Genomic DNA, 13,214 nt, shown 5'->3' with positions numbered 1-13,214 from the left:
GCTCTATGGAATTCTGTTGAACTTCCTCGACGTACAGATGTTAAAAAAATCTTGCATTTAAATCACATTTAAATTTCAACTGAGAAAAATGGAGCATTTCTGATTTTGGTACAGAGTAAAACATCTTTTGTCTATTAACTCGGTTAATTTACATATTGTATCTGAGCACATTTGCTGTCTTTGTTAATGTGAAATCTTGCTATACTGTAGCTCAAACCAGATGTGAAACGTATCTCTGCACTTATTTTTTTGGAGCACCTTTTTTTGAACCAGGTGGTTGTCTATAGTATTGCACACAGGCACAAACAAATTCTCTATTCCTTTGTTTCTTTAGCTGCCACTCTGCTTGTCACCCACTAGAGGCAATCAATATAGGATATTCACCAAGAAATCCAATTGGGAATTCAGAAGAAACTTCTTTACCCAAAGAGTGGTGAGAATGTGGAACTCGGTACCACAGAGAGTGGTTGAAGCGAATAATATGGACGCATTTAAGGAAAAACGATGTAATCTTCTGAGAGAGAAGGGAATAGAGGGTTACGATGATAGATTTAGATAAGGAAAGATGGGAGAAGGGTTGGGAGGAACATAATGTGGACACTAACACTAACCTGAAGTCGGGGACGGCGGCAGCGGACTGGAAGGAGTCGGGAGTGGAATCAGACCTATAAAAGACAGAGCGAGGCTCGAGGCCCTTCACTAACCTGAAGTCGGGGACGGCGGAAGGGGACTGGAAGGAGTTGGGAGTGGAATCAGTCCTATAAAAGAAAGAGCGGGGCTCGAGGCCCTTCACTAACCTGAAGTCGAGGACTGTGGCAGGGGACTCTCTGACTGTTTCTGCACGCAGCCTATTTGGATTTAGTGTAAAAAAAACTATGACATCACTGAAATTCTGTGCACTGATTGGTCGTTGGGCGGCAGCTGTTATTGTCTGGGGATATCTGTGATTGATTGGAGTTTTAAAAAAAGGTTCCTTTTAAATTAAAGCCCGAGGATAGATACTAGATAGGTACTAGTGCTGTTTGCATGGAGTGAGGCTGTAAGTTAAGTGTGGGTATTTTCGTTGGCTGGGGGCGGTGGAAGGTACTCGTTGGTCTTTTTCTTTCTCAGCCTCAAAGGTACAGGGGATAAAAGTTGATTGTAAATAGCTGGTAAGATATTACACAAGCAAGTCTTTTTTTCATTGTAAAAATAAGTAATGGCGGGGCATCTTGGCCAAGTGGAATGTACCTCCTGTGCAATGTGGGAAGTCGTGGACGTGCCATGTGACCTTGGCAAACATGTCTGGAGAAAGTGTCTCCAGTTGCAGAAGCTTGAGCTTCAGGTTTCAGAGCTCGAGCGGCGGCTGGAGTCACTGTGGCACATCTGCGAGGTGGAGGACTACATGGATGGCACGTTTCAGGAGGTAGTCAAGCCGGTGCCTAGGCAAGCACAGTTGGGGGGGGGGCGATGACTGGGTGGCTGCCGGACGGACAAAGAAGTCAGGGTAGATAGTGCAGGAGTCCCCAGAGAACATCCCACTTTCTAACCAGTATTCAGTTCTGAGTACCGATGAGAGAGAGAGTTCCTCTGGAGAATGCACCTAGAGTCATGACCGGAATGTCATGGCTGACTCTGCTGTGCTGGGATGGAGAAAAAGGGACAAGAGGGCAATAGTGATAGGGGATTCTATGGTTAGAGGAACAGATAGGCGTTTCTGTGGTCGCAGACGTGATTCCAGGATGGTATGTTGCCTCCCTGGTGCAAGGGTCTTGGATATCACTGTGCGGCAACAAAGTATTCTGGAGGGTGAGGGTACACAGCCGGAAGTCATGGTCCACGTTGGTACCAATGACATAGATAAAAAGAGGGATGAGGTCCTGCAAAAAGAATTTACAGAGCTCGGCAGCAGATTAAAAAGTAGGACCTCAAAGGTTGTAATCTCTGGGTTTCTTTCAGTGCCACGGGCTAGTGAGTATATGAATAGGAGGTTAGAGCAGATGAATGCATGGTTGGGGAGATGGTGCAGGAGGGAGGGCTTTAGATTCTTGAATCACTGGGCCTGTTTCTGGCGAAGGTGGGATCTGTACAAGATGGACGGGTTGCACCTGAACTAGAATGGGACCATCATCCTTGCTGGGAGGTTTGCTAGTGCTGTTGTGGGGTGGGGGGGTGGGGGTTTAAACAAATTTGACAGGGGGATGGGATACAGAATGGAAGCACAGTAGGGGGTGTTGTACAATCAAATATAAATGTGAAGTTAAGTCAGTCCAGAGGTCAGAATAAATGTAGACCTGTTAAGGCTCAGGCAAATAATGCAAGACTGGATTGTATCGATTTTAATGCAAGGAGTCTTACTAGTAAGGCAGATGAATTGAGGGCGTTGATTAACATATGGGAATATGATATTATTGCTGAGACATGGTTGAGGGAAGGGCAGGACTGGCAGGGTATAGAATCTTCAGACGTGATAGGGGAGGGGTAAAAGAGGAGGTGGCATTGCACTGTTGATTAAGGAGTCAATCACTGCAGTAAGGAGGGATGATATCCTAGAAAGTTCCTGTAATGAGGCCATGTGGGTAGAACTTAAAAACAAAAAGGGGGCAATCACTTGGCTGGGTGTGTACTACAGGCCTCCAAACAGTCAGGCAGTAGTAGAGGAGCAGATATGTCGGCAAATCTCAGAGAGGTGCAAAAATAATAGGGTAATAATAGTAGGGGATTTCAACTTCCTCTATATTAGAGGGGATAGTATTACTGCAAAAAGCTTGAAGGGGGTGGAATTCGTCAAGTGCATTCAGGAGAGCTTTTTGAGTCGGCATGTAAAGAGTCCTACAAGAGGAGGGGCAGTACTGGACCTAATCCTAGGGAATGAAGCCGGACAAATGGTAGAAGTGGCAATGGGGGAGCATTTCAGGGATAGTGACCATAACTCTAAGATTTAAGGTTGTTATGGAAAAGGACATAGAGGGACCAGAAATAAAAGTACTGAATTGGGGGAAGGCAGATTTCAATATGATAAAACAGGATCTGGCCAAAGTGAACTGGGAGCAGCTTCTTATAGGAAAGTCTACATCAGACCAGTGAGAGTCATTTAGAGGGGAAATTGTGAGGGTTCAGGTGCAGCATGTTCCTGTACAGGTGAAGAGTAGGACCAACAGGTCAAGGGAACCCTGGATGTCAAGGGATATAGAAGATTGGATAAGGAAAAAAAAGGAGGCGTGTGGAAGATTCAGAGTGCTGAAAACAGCGGAGGCCCTAGAGGAGTATAGAAAGTGTAGGGGAGTACTTTAAGAAGTATTTAGGAGAGCGAAGAGGGGGCATGAAAAATCCACTGGCAAACAAGATAAAGGAAAATCCCAAGGCATTTTATAAGTATGTTAGGGGCAAGAGGATAACCAAGGAAAAAATGGGGCCCATTAGGGATCATAGAGGCAATCTGTGTGTGGAGCCGGAGGACATAGGGGAGGTTTTGAACGATTACTTTTCATCTGTGTTCTCTATGGAGATGGATGATGTAGGTGTGGTGATCAGGGAGGGGGATTATGATATACTTGATCAAATTAGGAGGTATTGGCTGTATTAGCAGGCTTAAAGGTGGATAAATCCCCAGGCCCAGATGAGATGTATCCCAGGTTGCTATGTGAGGCAAGGGAGGAGATAGCGGGGGCTCTCTGGCCACAGGAGAGGTACCAGGGGACTGGAGGACAGTGAATGTGGTACCATTATTCAAGAGGGTAGCAGGGATAAACCAGGTAATTACAGGCCGGTGAGTCTAACATCAGTGGTAGGGAAATGTTTGGAAAAAATTCTGAGAGACAGGATTAATCTCCACTTGGAGAGGCAGGGATTAATCAGGGATAGTCAGCATGGCTTTGTCAGGGGGAGATCGTGTCTAACAAATTTGATTTAATTTTTCAAGGCAGTGACTAGATGTGTAGGTGAGGGTAAAGCAGTTGATGTAGTCTACATGGACTTCAGTAAGGCTTTTGATAAGGTCCCGGATGGGAGATTGGTTAAGAAAGTAAAAGCCCATGGGATCCAGGGTAATTTGGCAAATTGGATTCAAAATTGGCTTAGTGGAAGGAGGCAGTGGGTGATGGTAGAGGGTTGTCTTTGTGAATGGAGGCCTGTGACTAGTGGGGTACCGTAGGGATCAGTGCTGGGACCCTTACTGTTTGTAGTGTACATTAATGATTTAGACGTGAATATAGGAGGTATGATCAGTAAGTTCGCAGACACGAAAATTGGTGGTGTCGTAAATAGTGAGGAAGAAAGCCTTAGACTACAGGACGACATAGATGGGCTGGTAAGATGGGCGGAGCAGTGGCAAATGGAGTTTAATCCTGAGAAGTGTGAGGTGATGCACTTTGGGAGGTCTAACAAGGCAATGGAATATACAGTGGATGGTAGGACCCTCGGGAGTACAGAGGGTCAGAGGGACCTTGGTGTGCTTGTCCATAGATCACTGAAGACAGCAGCAGAGGTAGATAAGGTGGTTAAGAAGGCATTTGGGATACTTGCCTTTATTAGCCCAGGCATAGAATATAAGAGTAAGGAGGTTATGATGCAGCTGTATAAAACGCTGGTTAGGCCACAGCTGGAGTACTGTGTACAGTTCTGGTCACCACACTATAGGAAGGATGTGATTGCAATGGTGAGGGTGCCGAAGAGATTCTCCAGGATGTTGCCTGGGCTGGAGCATTTCAGTTATGAAGACAGACTGGATAGGCTGGGGTTGTTTTCCTTGGAGCAGAGAAGGGTGAGGGGGGACCTGATTGAGGTCTACAAAATTATGAGGAGCATTGATAGGATAGATAGGAAGAAACTTTTTCCCTTAGCAGAATGGTCAATAACTAGGGGCATAGATTTAAGGTTAAGGGGCAGAAGGTTTAGAGGGGAGTTGAGGAGAAATTTTTTCACCCAGAGGGTGGTTGGAATCTGGAACACACTGCCTGAAGAGGTGGTAGAGGCAGGAACACTCACGACATTCAAGAAGTATTTAGATGAACACTAGAAATGCCATAACATACAAGGCTACGGGCCAAGTGCGGGGAAATGGGATTAATTAGGACGGGTGCTCGATGGTCGGCGCAGGCTCGTTGGGTCGAATGGCCTGTTTCTGTGCTGTCCTATGTAATGCTATATGTAATAATTCTTACAATCTTGTCAGTTTTTGTCTCATTCATCTGTCTCTATCTTTTCCCTCTCTCTCTGTATGCCTCACACACTTTCTCTTGTCATCTCTATCTGTATTTATCAACAATTCTCTTTCTGATAGCCTTTCACTTTGTGTCTTTGCTTGTCTGTCTCATCTACTTAAAATGTCTTTACCTAAAGAGGGCAAGAATCTGGAATTTGTTTCTACATGGAGCAGTTGAGACAAATAGCATAGTTGCATTTAAGCGAATGCTAACTAAGCACATGATGAAGAAAGGCTTAGAAAATTATGCTGATAGGATCAGATGAAGAGGGGTGGGAGGAGACTCATGTAGAGCATAGACTAGTTGGGCTGAGTGACCTGTTTCTATGCTGTAAATTCTAAGTAATATTTTACTCTCAGAATGCATTTCACACTTTCTGCCTTTCTTGCTTTTTGTATGTCTTCCTTTCTAGGATATCTGCATGTCTATTTAAGAAAGGTTGTAGAGATAAGCCAGGGAACGATAGACCAGTGAGTCTCACGTCAGTGGTAGGGAAACTATTGGAGAAAATTCTGAAGGAGAGAATCTATCTCCACTTGTAGAGGCAAAATTTGATTAGGAATAGTCAGCATGGCTCTGTCAGAGGGAGGTCATGCCTAACAAATTTGATTGAATTTTTTGAGCATGTGACCAGGTGTGTAGATGAGGGTAGTGCAGTTGATGTAGTTTACATGGATTTCAGCAAAGCCTTTGACAAGGTCCCACATGGGAGACTTATCAAGAATGCAAATGCACATGGGATACAGGGTAACTTGATAAGGTGGATTCAAAATTGACTTAGCTGTAGGAGACAGAGAGTGATGACCGACAGCTGTTTTAGTGATTGGAAGCCAATGTCCAGTGGCATACCACAGGAATCTGTGCTGGGTCCCCTATTGTTTGTCATTTATATAAACGACATAGATGACTATGTGGGGGGTAGGAGCAGTAAGTTCGTGGATGACACAAAGATTGGCCGAGTGGTTAACAGTGAGGTTGAGTGTCTTGGGTTACAGGAAGATATAGACGGGATGATCAAATGGGCAGAAAAGTGGCAGATGGAATTTAACCCTGAAAAGTGTGAGGTGATACATTTTGGAAGGAGTAATGTGACACGGAAGTATTCAATGAATAGCTTGACACTGGGAAGTTCCGAGGAACAAAGGGACCTTGGCATGTTTGTCCATAGATCTCTGAAGGCAGAAGGGCAGGTTAATAGGGTGGTGAAAAAGGCATATGGGACACTAGCCTTTATCAATCGAGGCATAGATTACAAAAGCAGGGAAATCATGTTAGAGTTGCATAGAACTTTGGTAAGGCCACAACTGGAGTACTGTGTGCAATTCTGGTCGCCACATTATAGGAAGGATGTGATTGCACTGGAGGGGGTGCAGAGGCGATTCACCAGGATGTTGCCTGGGATGGAACATTTCAGCTATGAAGAGAGGTTGGATAGGCTTTGGTTGTTTTCACTGGAGCAGAGAAGACTGAGGGGTGACCTGATCGAGGTGTACAAGATTATGAGGGGCATGGACAGAGTGGATAGGGAGCAGCTGTTGCCCTTAGTTGAAGGGTCAGTTACGAGGGGACACAAGTTTAAGGTGAGGGGCAGGAGGTTTCAGGGGGATTTGAGGAAGACATTTTTTACCCAGAGGGTGGTGACAGTCTGGAATGCACTGCCTGGGAGGGTGGTAGATGCGGGTTGCTTCACATCCTTTAAAAAGTACCTGGATGAGCACTTGGCATGTCATAACATTCAAGGCTATGGGCCAAGTGCTGGCAAATGGGATTAGGTAGACAGGTCAGGTATCTTTAATGCATCGGTGCAGACTCGATGGGCCGAAGGGCCTCTTCTGCACTGTATTATTCTGTGATTCTGTCTCTTAAATTCTTTCTCTGCCTTTGTCTGTCTATGAAGGACCCATTTTCTATTAAAAACATAGAATGTTCCAGTATCGAACCAACTATTCAATACCATCAGGTCTGTGTCAGTGTTTTTCTCCACACCAGCCACTTTTCTATTCTCACTCCCCTATTCGTTCCCATACACTCTAATATGCCTCATTTTTTTCATCAACTATCTCATTCCCTTTTAGAAGAATTGACCGTCTCTACTTCAGCCAGTTGGTAGCAGAGAATTCTACATTCTAACCACACTGTGTTTAAAGGATTTTCTTCGAATAACTCCCTTAGTTCTGTGATCATTTACATTTTTTTCCCATCTTAAAATCATTACAGTCACAATTGACCAATGGAACCTATCTTATACTTTCCCATTTTGAGCACCTATTATTTGAATTGAAAATTCCCAGGTTAGGTATAGCAGGGTTAGATGTAGGGTAAAACTTCCTGTACTCTTCCTTAACCATAACCTCAGAATTGCAACCCCATGTGACATTTCTTTCTTAACAATATCTGGTAGCTAGTTCCATCATGCCACTCAGCCATAGAATGGGGAAGGAGTTGGAAAAAAATTAAAGTCTTCAGAGGACGTGTGGGAATTCATTTTACTTAATAAAACACGAAACGTTGATGACAACTTATAAATTTATCGCTCATGAGTTATCCAGTCTGCCTTGCCTGTGAAGATATCTGTCGTGTTCATCTAATAACTACAACACGTGATAAAATTCTATTCTGTTTCTGCCCATAAAGTATGGTGATTCAATATTTGTCATTGTCATGAAGACGTGATATGCTGAATGAGGATTTTGAATTCATCGAATGGAAACCTACATTAAACTTAAAAAAAAAAGGAAAGCTGGAATATTATATTCAACTTTTACATTGATTTTGCCACAGCTACAAATGGCTGCCACTATTTGCATTTGAACACCTTTCACATTCCAAGGCATCAAAGTGGAGATGCATGTCTGATTAGCCTTCACCCAAAACAATGGCTTGACCGATTGATTGAACTACCTTAGATTGCTTTCATTAGCAAGACATTCAAAGCCATCCTGGGACATTACATTGAAAGGGTGAACCCCTCCAGTAGTAAACATTGACAGCATGAGGCCTGCGAGAGATTGAGATTCCTAAACTTGAATCTCGTTAGAAGGCACCAGAGAGTACATTGAAACAGTCATGTGACTGTCCATCTCTGTAAAAGCTACGAGTTTCCCTTGGACAAGACAGACAAGCTTCAGAGAGACTCAATCTGTGCAGAAGCCAGAAGGGTTGTGTGGCTCACTCTCTTTCTCTCCAGAAGACCTTGTGTACAGCATGCGAAGCCTGGCTGCCAGCAACAAGATCCAAGACAAAGACCCCGGGAAGGAAACCCTCTGCTCAATTATCTCCAAGAACAACTATCGACCCAGAACTTCAAGACCATGACTTCAACCGGAAGACCACTAAAGTTACCAGACACCACAGACTGTATATTCCTTTTTATTGATCCAAACTCTATCCCAACTACTATTCTTCTCCATTCTGTAATTTGTTGGTGTGTGTGATTCTTGTGTGAGTGAGGAAAAATGTAGCATAATTTTATTATTTAGATCGGGTTTTTGGTCAAGTACAATAAACTCACCTCTTTCTTGTTTAAACTCAAGAAAACTTGTCTGATTGGTTCTTTTATAATCACAACAAAGGCAAAAAGGTAAAACACTCACTGAAGTGGTAAGCATATCCTCTGTTTCAAAGAAAACTGTTGCAGTCAAACAAGAGGAAGGACAAGAGGGGAGCCTTGAGACCCCTCCTCACCTGCTTGTAACATAAATATAAATGGTCAGCATGCCACTCATAAAAGTGTTTAGAATCACTTTAGAATAACTTAATGTGTTCTTTATGCTGTTAAAACTCTATTTGTGCAGATGCATGAAGTCCTTATTCAGCTTATCCTTGAAAACCTGGAAATTAAGCTTTGGCTCTTCAAAATGGACGTTGAATTTGGTGGGAGAGGTACTGCGTATTTTGATGTCTCGCACCTGAAATGTTATCAGCAGATTCTAAAGGAATTTAGGCAAATTGGTCCTACAGCATGGCTGAAGAGGAAATGGATTTGGGTATGTACACTGTGATTTCAATAAAAGCAAAATACTGTGGATGTTGGAAATCTGAAATAAAAACAGAAAGTACTGGAAATACTTAGCAGGTCTGGCAGTATCTGTGGAGAGAGAATCAGAGTTAACGTTTCAAATCTGTAACCTATCATCAGAATGGTTCTGATCAAAGGTCACAGACCTGAAATGTTAACTGTGCTTCTCTCTCCACAGATGCCTGACCTGCTGAGTATTTATTTTTTTATTCATTCATGGGATGTGGGCGTCACTGGCTATGCCAGCATTTATTGCCCATCCCTAATTGCCCTTGAGAAGGTGGTGGTGAGCTGCCTTCTTGAACCACCGCAGCCCATTTGGGTAGGTAGACCCACAGTGCTGTTAGGAAGGGAGTTCCCCCAGGATTTTGACCCAGCGACAGTGAAGGAACGGCGATATAGTTCCAAGTCAGGATGGTATGTGACTTGGAGGGGAACTTGCAGGTGGTGGTGTTCCCATGCATTTGCTGCCCTTGTCCTTCTAGTTGGTAGAGGTCGTGGGTTTGGAAGGTGCTGTCTGAGTAGCCTTGGTGCATTGCTGCAGTGCATCTTGTAGATTCTGAGCAACATCCATTAAAGTAATCCTTTGTTTCCTGTATCAAGAAATGTTCTATCCATGCTGCTAAAGTTCCTCAGACCATATTTCTGAATTTTTGTCACCAGCCTCCTGAAAATCCATATACACACCTCCTGCATTCACTTTACCTATTGAATCCATCACTTCTTCAACAAACAGCTGCTAGATCTGTCAAAGTGATTTGCCTTTAACAAATCTGTGCTTGCTCTCTCCTTGGTTAACCTGCACATTTCTAAATGCAGAAACTTAACTTTCATATCAGGAAGGGTGCGCTTCCCCTCCCCTGCATGTTACCTTTTCAAAGAGCAAGATATTCTTGAATACAAAAGCAAAATATCATGGATGGTGGAAATCTGAAATAAGAACCGACAATGCTGGAAACACTGAGCAGGTCTGGCAGCATCTGTGAAGAGAGAAACCAAGTTAACGTTTTAGGTTGATGACTTTTCACGAGGACTGATGTCAGGTCATCAACCTGAAACATTTCCTCTGTTCCTCTCTTCATAGAAGGTGCTCCTTAAGATGGGTGCTTTGACTCTCTTTAGCATTGTACTCCCAAATCTCCTCAGCCCATTCTTCTGATGTAGAAAATCTATCTGTTCAAGATTTCTTCCTCCCATTATGGCTCAACATTGCTGATTTAGATGCTTGGTCCCAGAAACTGTCTCTTAAATTTGATTGTATGGCATTAGTTAATTGTTAAAAACTACGCTCTGGTTTCACTGTAGTACAAGAGCTTAAAGAAGGCCCTAGAGTAATTTGCACTATATAAACTGGATTGTTTGTGATTATATGAAGCAAAGTTTCAATTCTGCCTCTGAAATTGTAAGAATTTTAATGAAAGAAAAGTTAACAGACTTCAGCAAAAGTCCGCCTGGTTTCCTAAGGCAAAGGAGACTATTATTTACTACATTCATTCAATTACAAAACCCGGAGTAGCTATTTGATGTTCGTTTGCATTCAGTGATGATGTTTTTAGCAGGTAGTGATATTCAAGGGCACAAATATTTCCACGTAACCTGCATGTGTGGCTCCTTCACGCTACATAACCTTATTCTGTGCTATCATTCTCCTTCACAGCCCTATTTTACTAGCGAATAGGTCGTTATGTCACTCATTGGCTATAATTGTTTTCATTCAAAACCCTAAGTGAAGAAACCAGGGTCTATAGTGCAGGATATCACCAAGATTGAAAAAAATTAGAAGAGAAATCAGTAACTGGGCTATTTGCTACTTCCAAATACTTGAAAGAAAATAGCCTCCAAGCAACTTGCCATCCAGAGTTTTGTTTTTTTGTCTTTCTGTTTACTGTCCCACTTTTTCTAAATTAAAATTCTCCAGCATTAATGTGCACCAGAATAAAAAATACCCACAAAACTGCTTGCTGTTACTCAGCACTGAGAGCAAGAACGAGGACTTCAGATCCCTATGTATGATATATTAAAAGTCTTTCATATAAGAACATAAGAAATAGGAGTAGGAGTAGACCATTCAGCCCCTCAAGCCTCCCCTGCCATTCAATAAGATCATGGCTGATCTGTCCCAGGCCTCAACTCCTCTTTCGGGCCTGCTCTGCCTAACCCTGGACTCCCCGAGATTTCAAAAATCTATCTACCTCCTCCTTAAGTACATTTAGTGACCTAGCCTCCACAACTCTCTGAGGCAGAGAATTCCAGAGATTCACCACCCTCAGAGAAGAAATTCCTTCGCATCTCAGTTTTAAATGTGTGCCCCCTTATTCTGTAACTATGTCCCCTTGTTTGAGATCCCCCCACTAGTGGAAACATCTTCTCAACATCTACCCTGTCAAGCCCACTTAAAATCTTATATGTTTCTATCAGATCACCTCTCATTCTTCTAAACTCCACTGAATAAAGGCCTAACCTATTTAGCAGTTCTTGATGAGACAATGCCTTCATCCCAGGAATCAGCCTAGTGAACCTTTTCTGAACTGCCTCCAATGCTAGTATATCCTTCTTTAAATACGGGGACCAAAACTGGACGCAGTATTCCAGATGTGGCCTCACCAACACACGTACAGTGTAACAAGACTTCCCTATTCCAAAGAAGGGTCACTGACCCGAAACGTTAACTCTGCTTCTCTTTCCACAGATGCTGCCAGACCTGCTGAGTGAATCCAGCATTTCTTGTTTTTGTTTCAGATTTCCAGCATCCGCAGTATTTTGCTTTTATTCCCTATTTCTAAACTTTAACCCCTTAGCAATAAAGGCCAAAATTCCATTTGCCTTCCTAATTACTTGCTGCGCCTGCAAGCTAACCTTTTGTGTTTCATGCACAAGAACACCCAGATCCCTCTGTACTGCAGTATTTTGTAGTCTTTCTCCATCTAAATAATAATCTGCCTTTTTATTCTTCCTACCAAAGTGGATTACATCACATTTTCCCACATTGAACACCATCTGCCAAGTTTTTGCCCACTCACATAACCTATCTATATCCCTTTGCAGATTCTTTGTGTCCTCATCACAACATGCCTTCCCATCTATTTTTGTATCGTCAGCAAATTTGGATACACTACACACTGTCCCTTCCTCCAAGTCATTAATATAGATAGTAAATAGTTGAGGCCCTAGGACCGATCCTTGTGGCACCCCACTAGTTACGGCTTTCCAACCTGAAAAAGACCTATTGATCCTGACTCTCTGCCTTCTGTGTGTTAGCCAGTCCTCCATCCATGCCAACACATTACTCCCAATACCCTGAGCTCTTATTTTGTGCAATAACCTTTTATGTGGCACCTTATCAAACGCCTTCTGAAAATCCAAATACACTACATCTACTGGTTCCCCTTTATCCACTCTGCTTGTTATATCTTCAAAGAACTCTAACAAATTTGTCAAATATGATTTCCCTTTCATAAAACCATGTTGACTCTGTTTGATTGCATTATGTTTTTCTAAATGTCCTGCTATTTATTTCTTAATAATGCCCACTTCCTGCAAGTTTATGACTTACTTCCTGTAACACTATCCGCTTCATACTTTATTGGGTAACATCCCTATTATTATAAAACAGTGTACCATCTGACGAGCAATGCCACAAGAGGTTGAAGAAAATAGTCTGCCCAATTGCTCACTACCCTTGAGCTTTTCATAATTAATTTTACTGTTTCGCTTCATTGCAATTAATATTCTGCAGGATTCAAATTATTTAATCACACCTTTGACTACTTATTTATTAAAATATGAAAATTACATTATATAAACTATTAAACTAGAGACCACCAGACGGGAACAATTAGACAATACCAGGGAATCACAGATACAATTACAAGAAGATAACCAACAAATATTTTGTTTTTTTCTGTAAGCAATGTCATTGGACGTGGACTGATATGGATGTAGATGTTGATAGATGAAGAAGGATTGGAACAGATAAATTGGAGGATGAAGGAAGGATTCCTTTTCAGTTTCAA

At 42.6% G+C, this 13,214-nt stretch overlaps 1 protein-coding gene and 1 long non-coding RNA gene across 8 annotated transcripts in view; one reads left to right on the top strand and one right to left on the bottom strand.

Annotated features, from left to right (window-relative positions):
* The window catches only part of LOC137352557 (uncharacterized), a 175,338-nt gene that overhangs the window by 42,225 nt on the left and 119,899 nt on the right, over positions 1–13,214 (bottom strand). The gene's annotated exons all lie outside the window — the stretch shown is intronic.
* The window catches only part of iqch (IQ motif containing H), a 153,829-nt gene that overhangs the window by 64,746 nt on the left and 75,869 nt on the right, over positions 1–13,214 (top strand). For 5 of the 6 annotated variants that reach the window (XM_068018154.1, XM_068018149.1, XM_068018150.1 and 2 more), the window contains one exon: positions 8,978–9,169. The exons of the other annotated variant lie outside the window; for it this stretch is intronic. In XM_068018154.1, coding sequence (XP_067874255.1) covers positions 8,978–9,169 — 192 coding nt within the window. The remainder of the gene's footprint in view (positions 1–8,977; positions 9,170–13,214) is intronic. 6 annotated transcript variants of the gene reach the window in all.

The sequence above is a fragment of the Heterodontus francisci genome, chromosome 38 (assembly GCF_036365525.1).
Source record: "Heterodontus francisci isolate sHetFra1 chromosome 38, sHetFra1.hap1, whole genome shotgun sequence".
NCBI lineage: Eukaryota > Metazoa > Chordata > Chondrichthyes > Heterodontiformes > Heterodontidae > Heterodontus > Heterodontus francisci.
The sequence above is the reverse complement of the archived record's forward strand: the minus strand, read 5'-3'. Positions and strand labels throughout refer to the sequence as shown.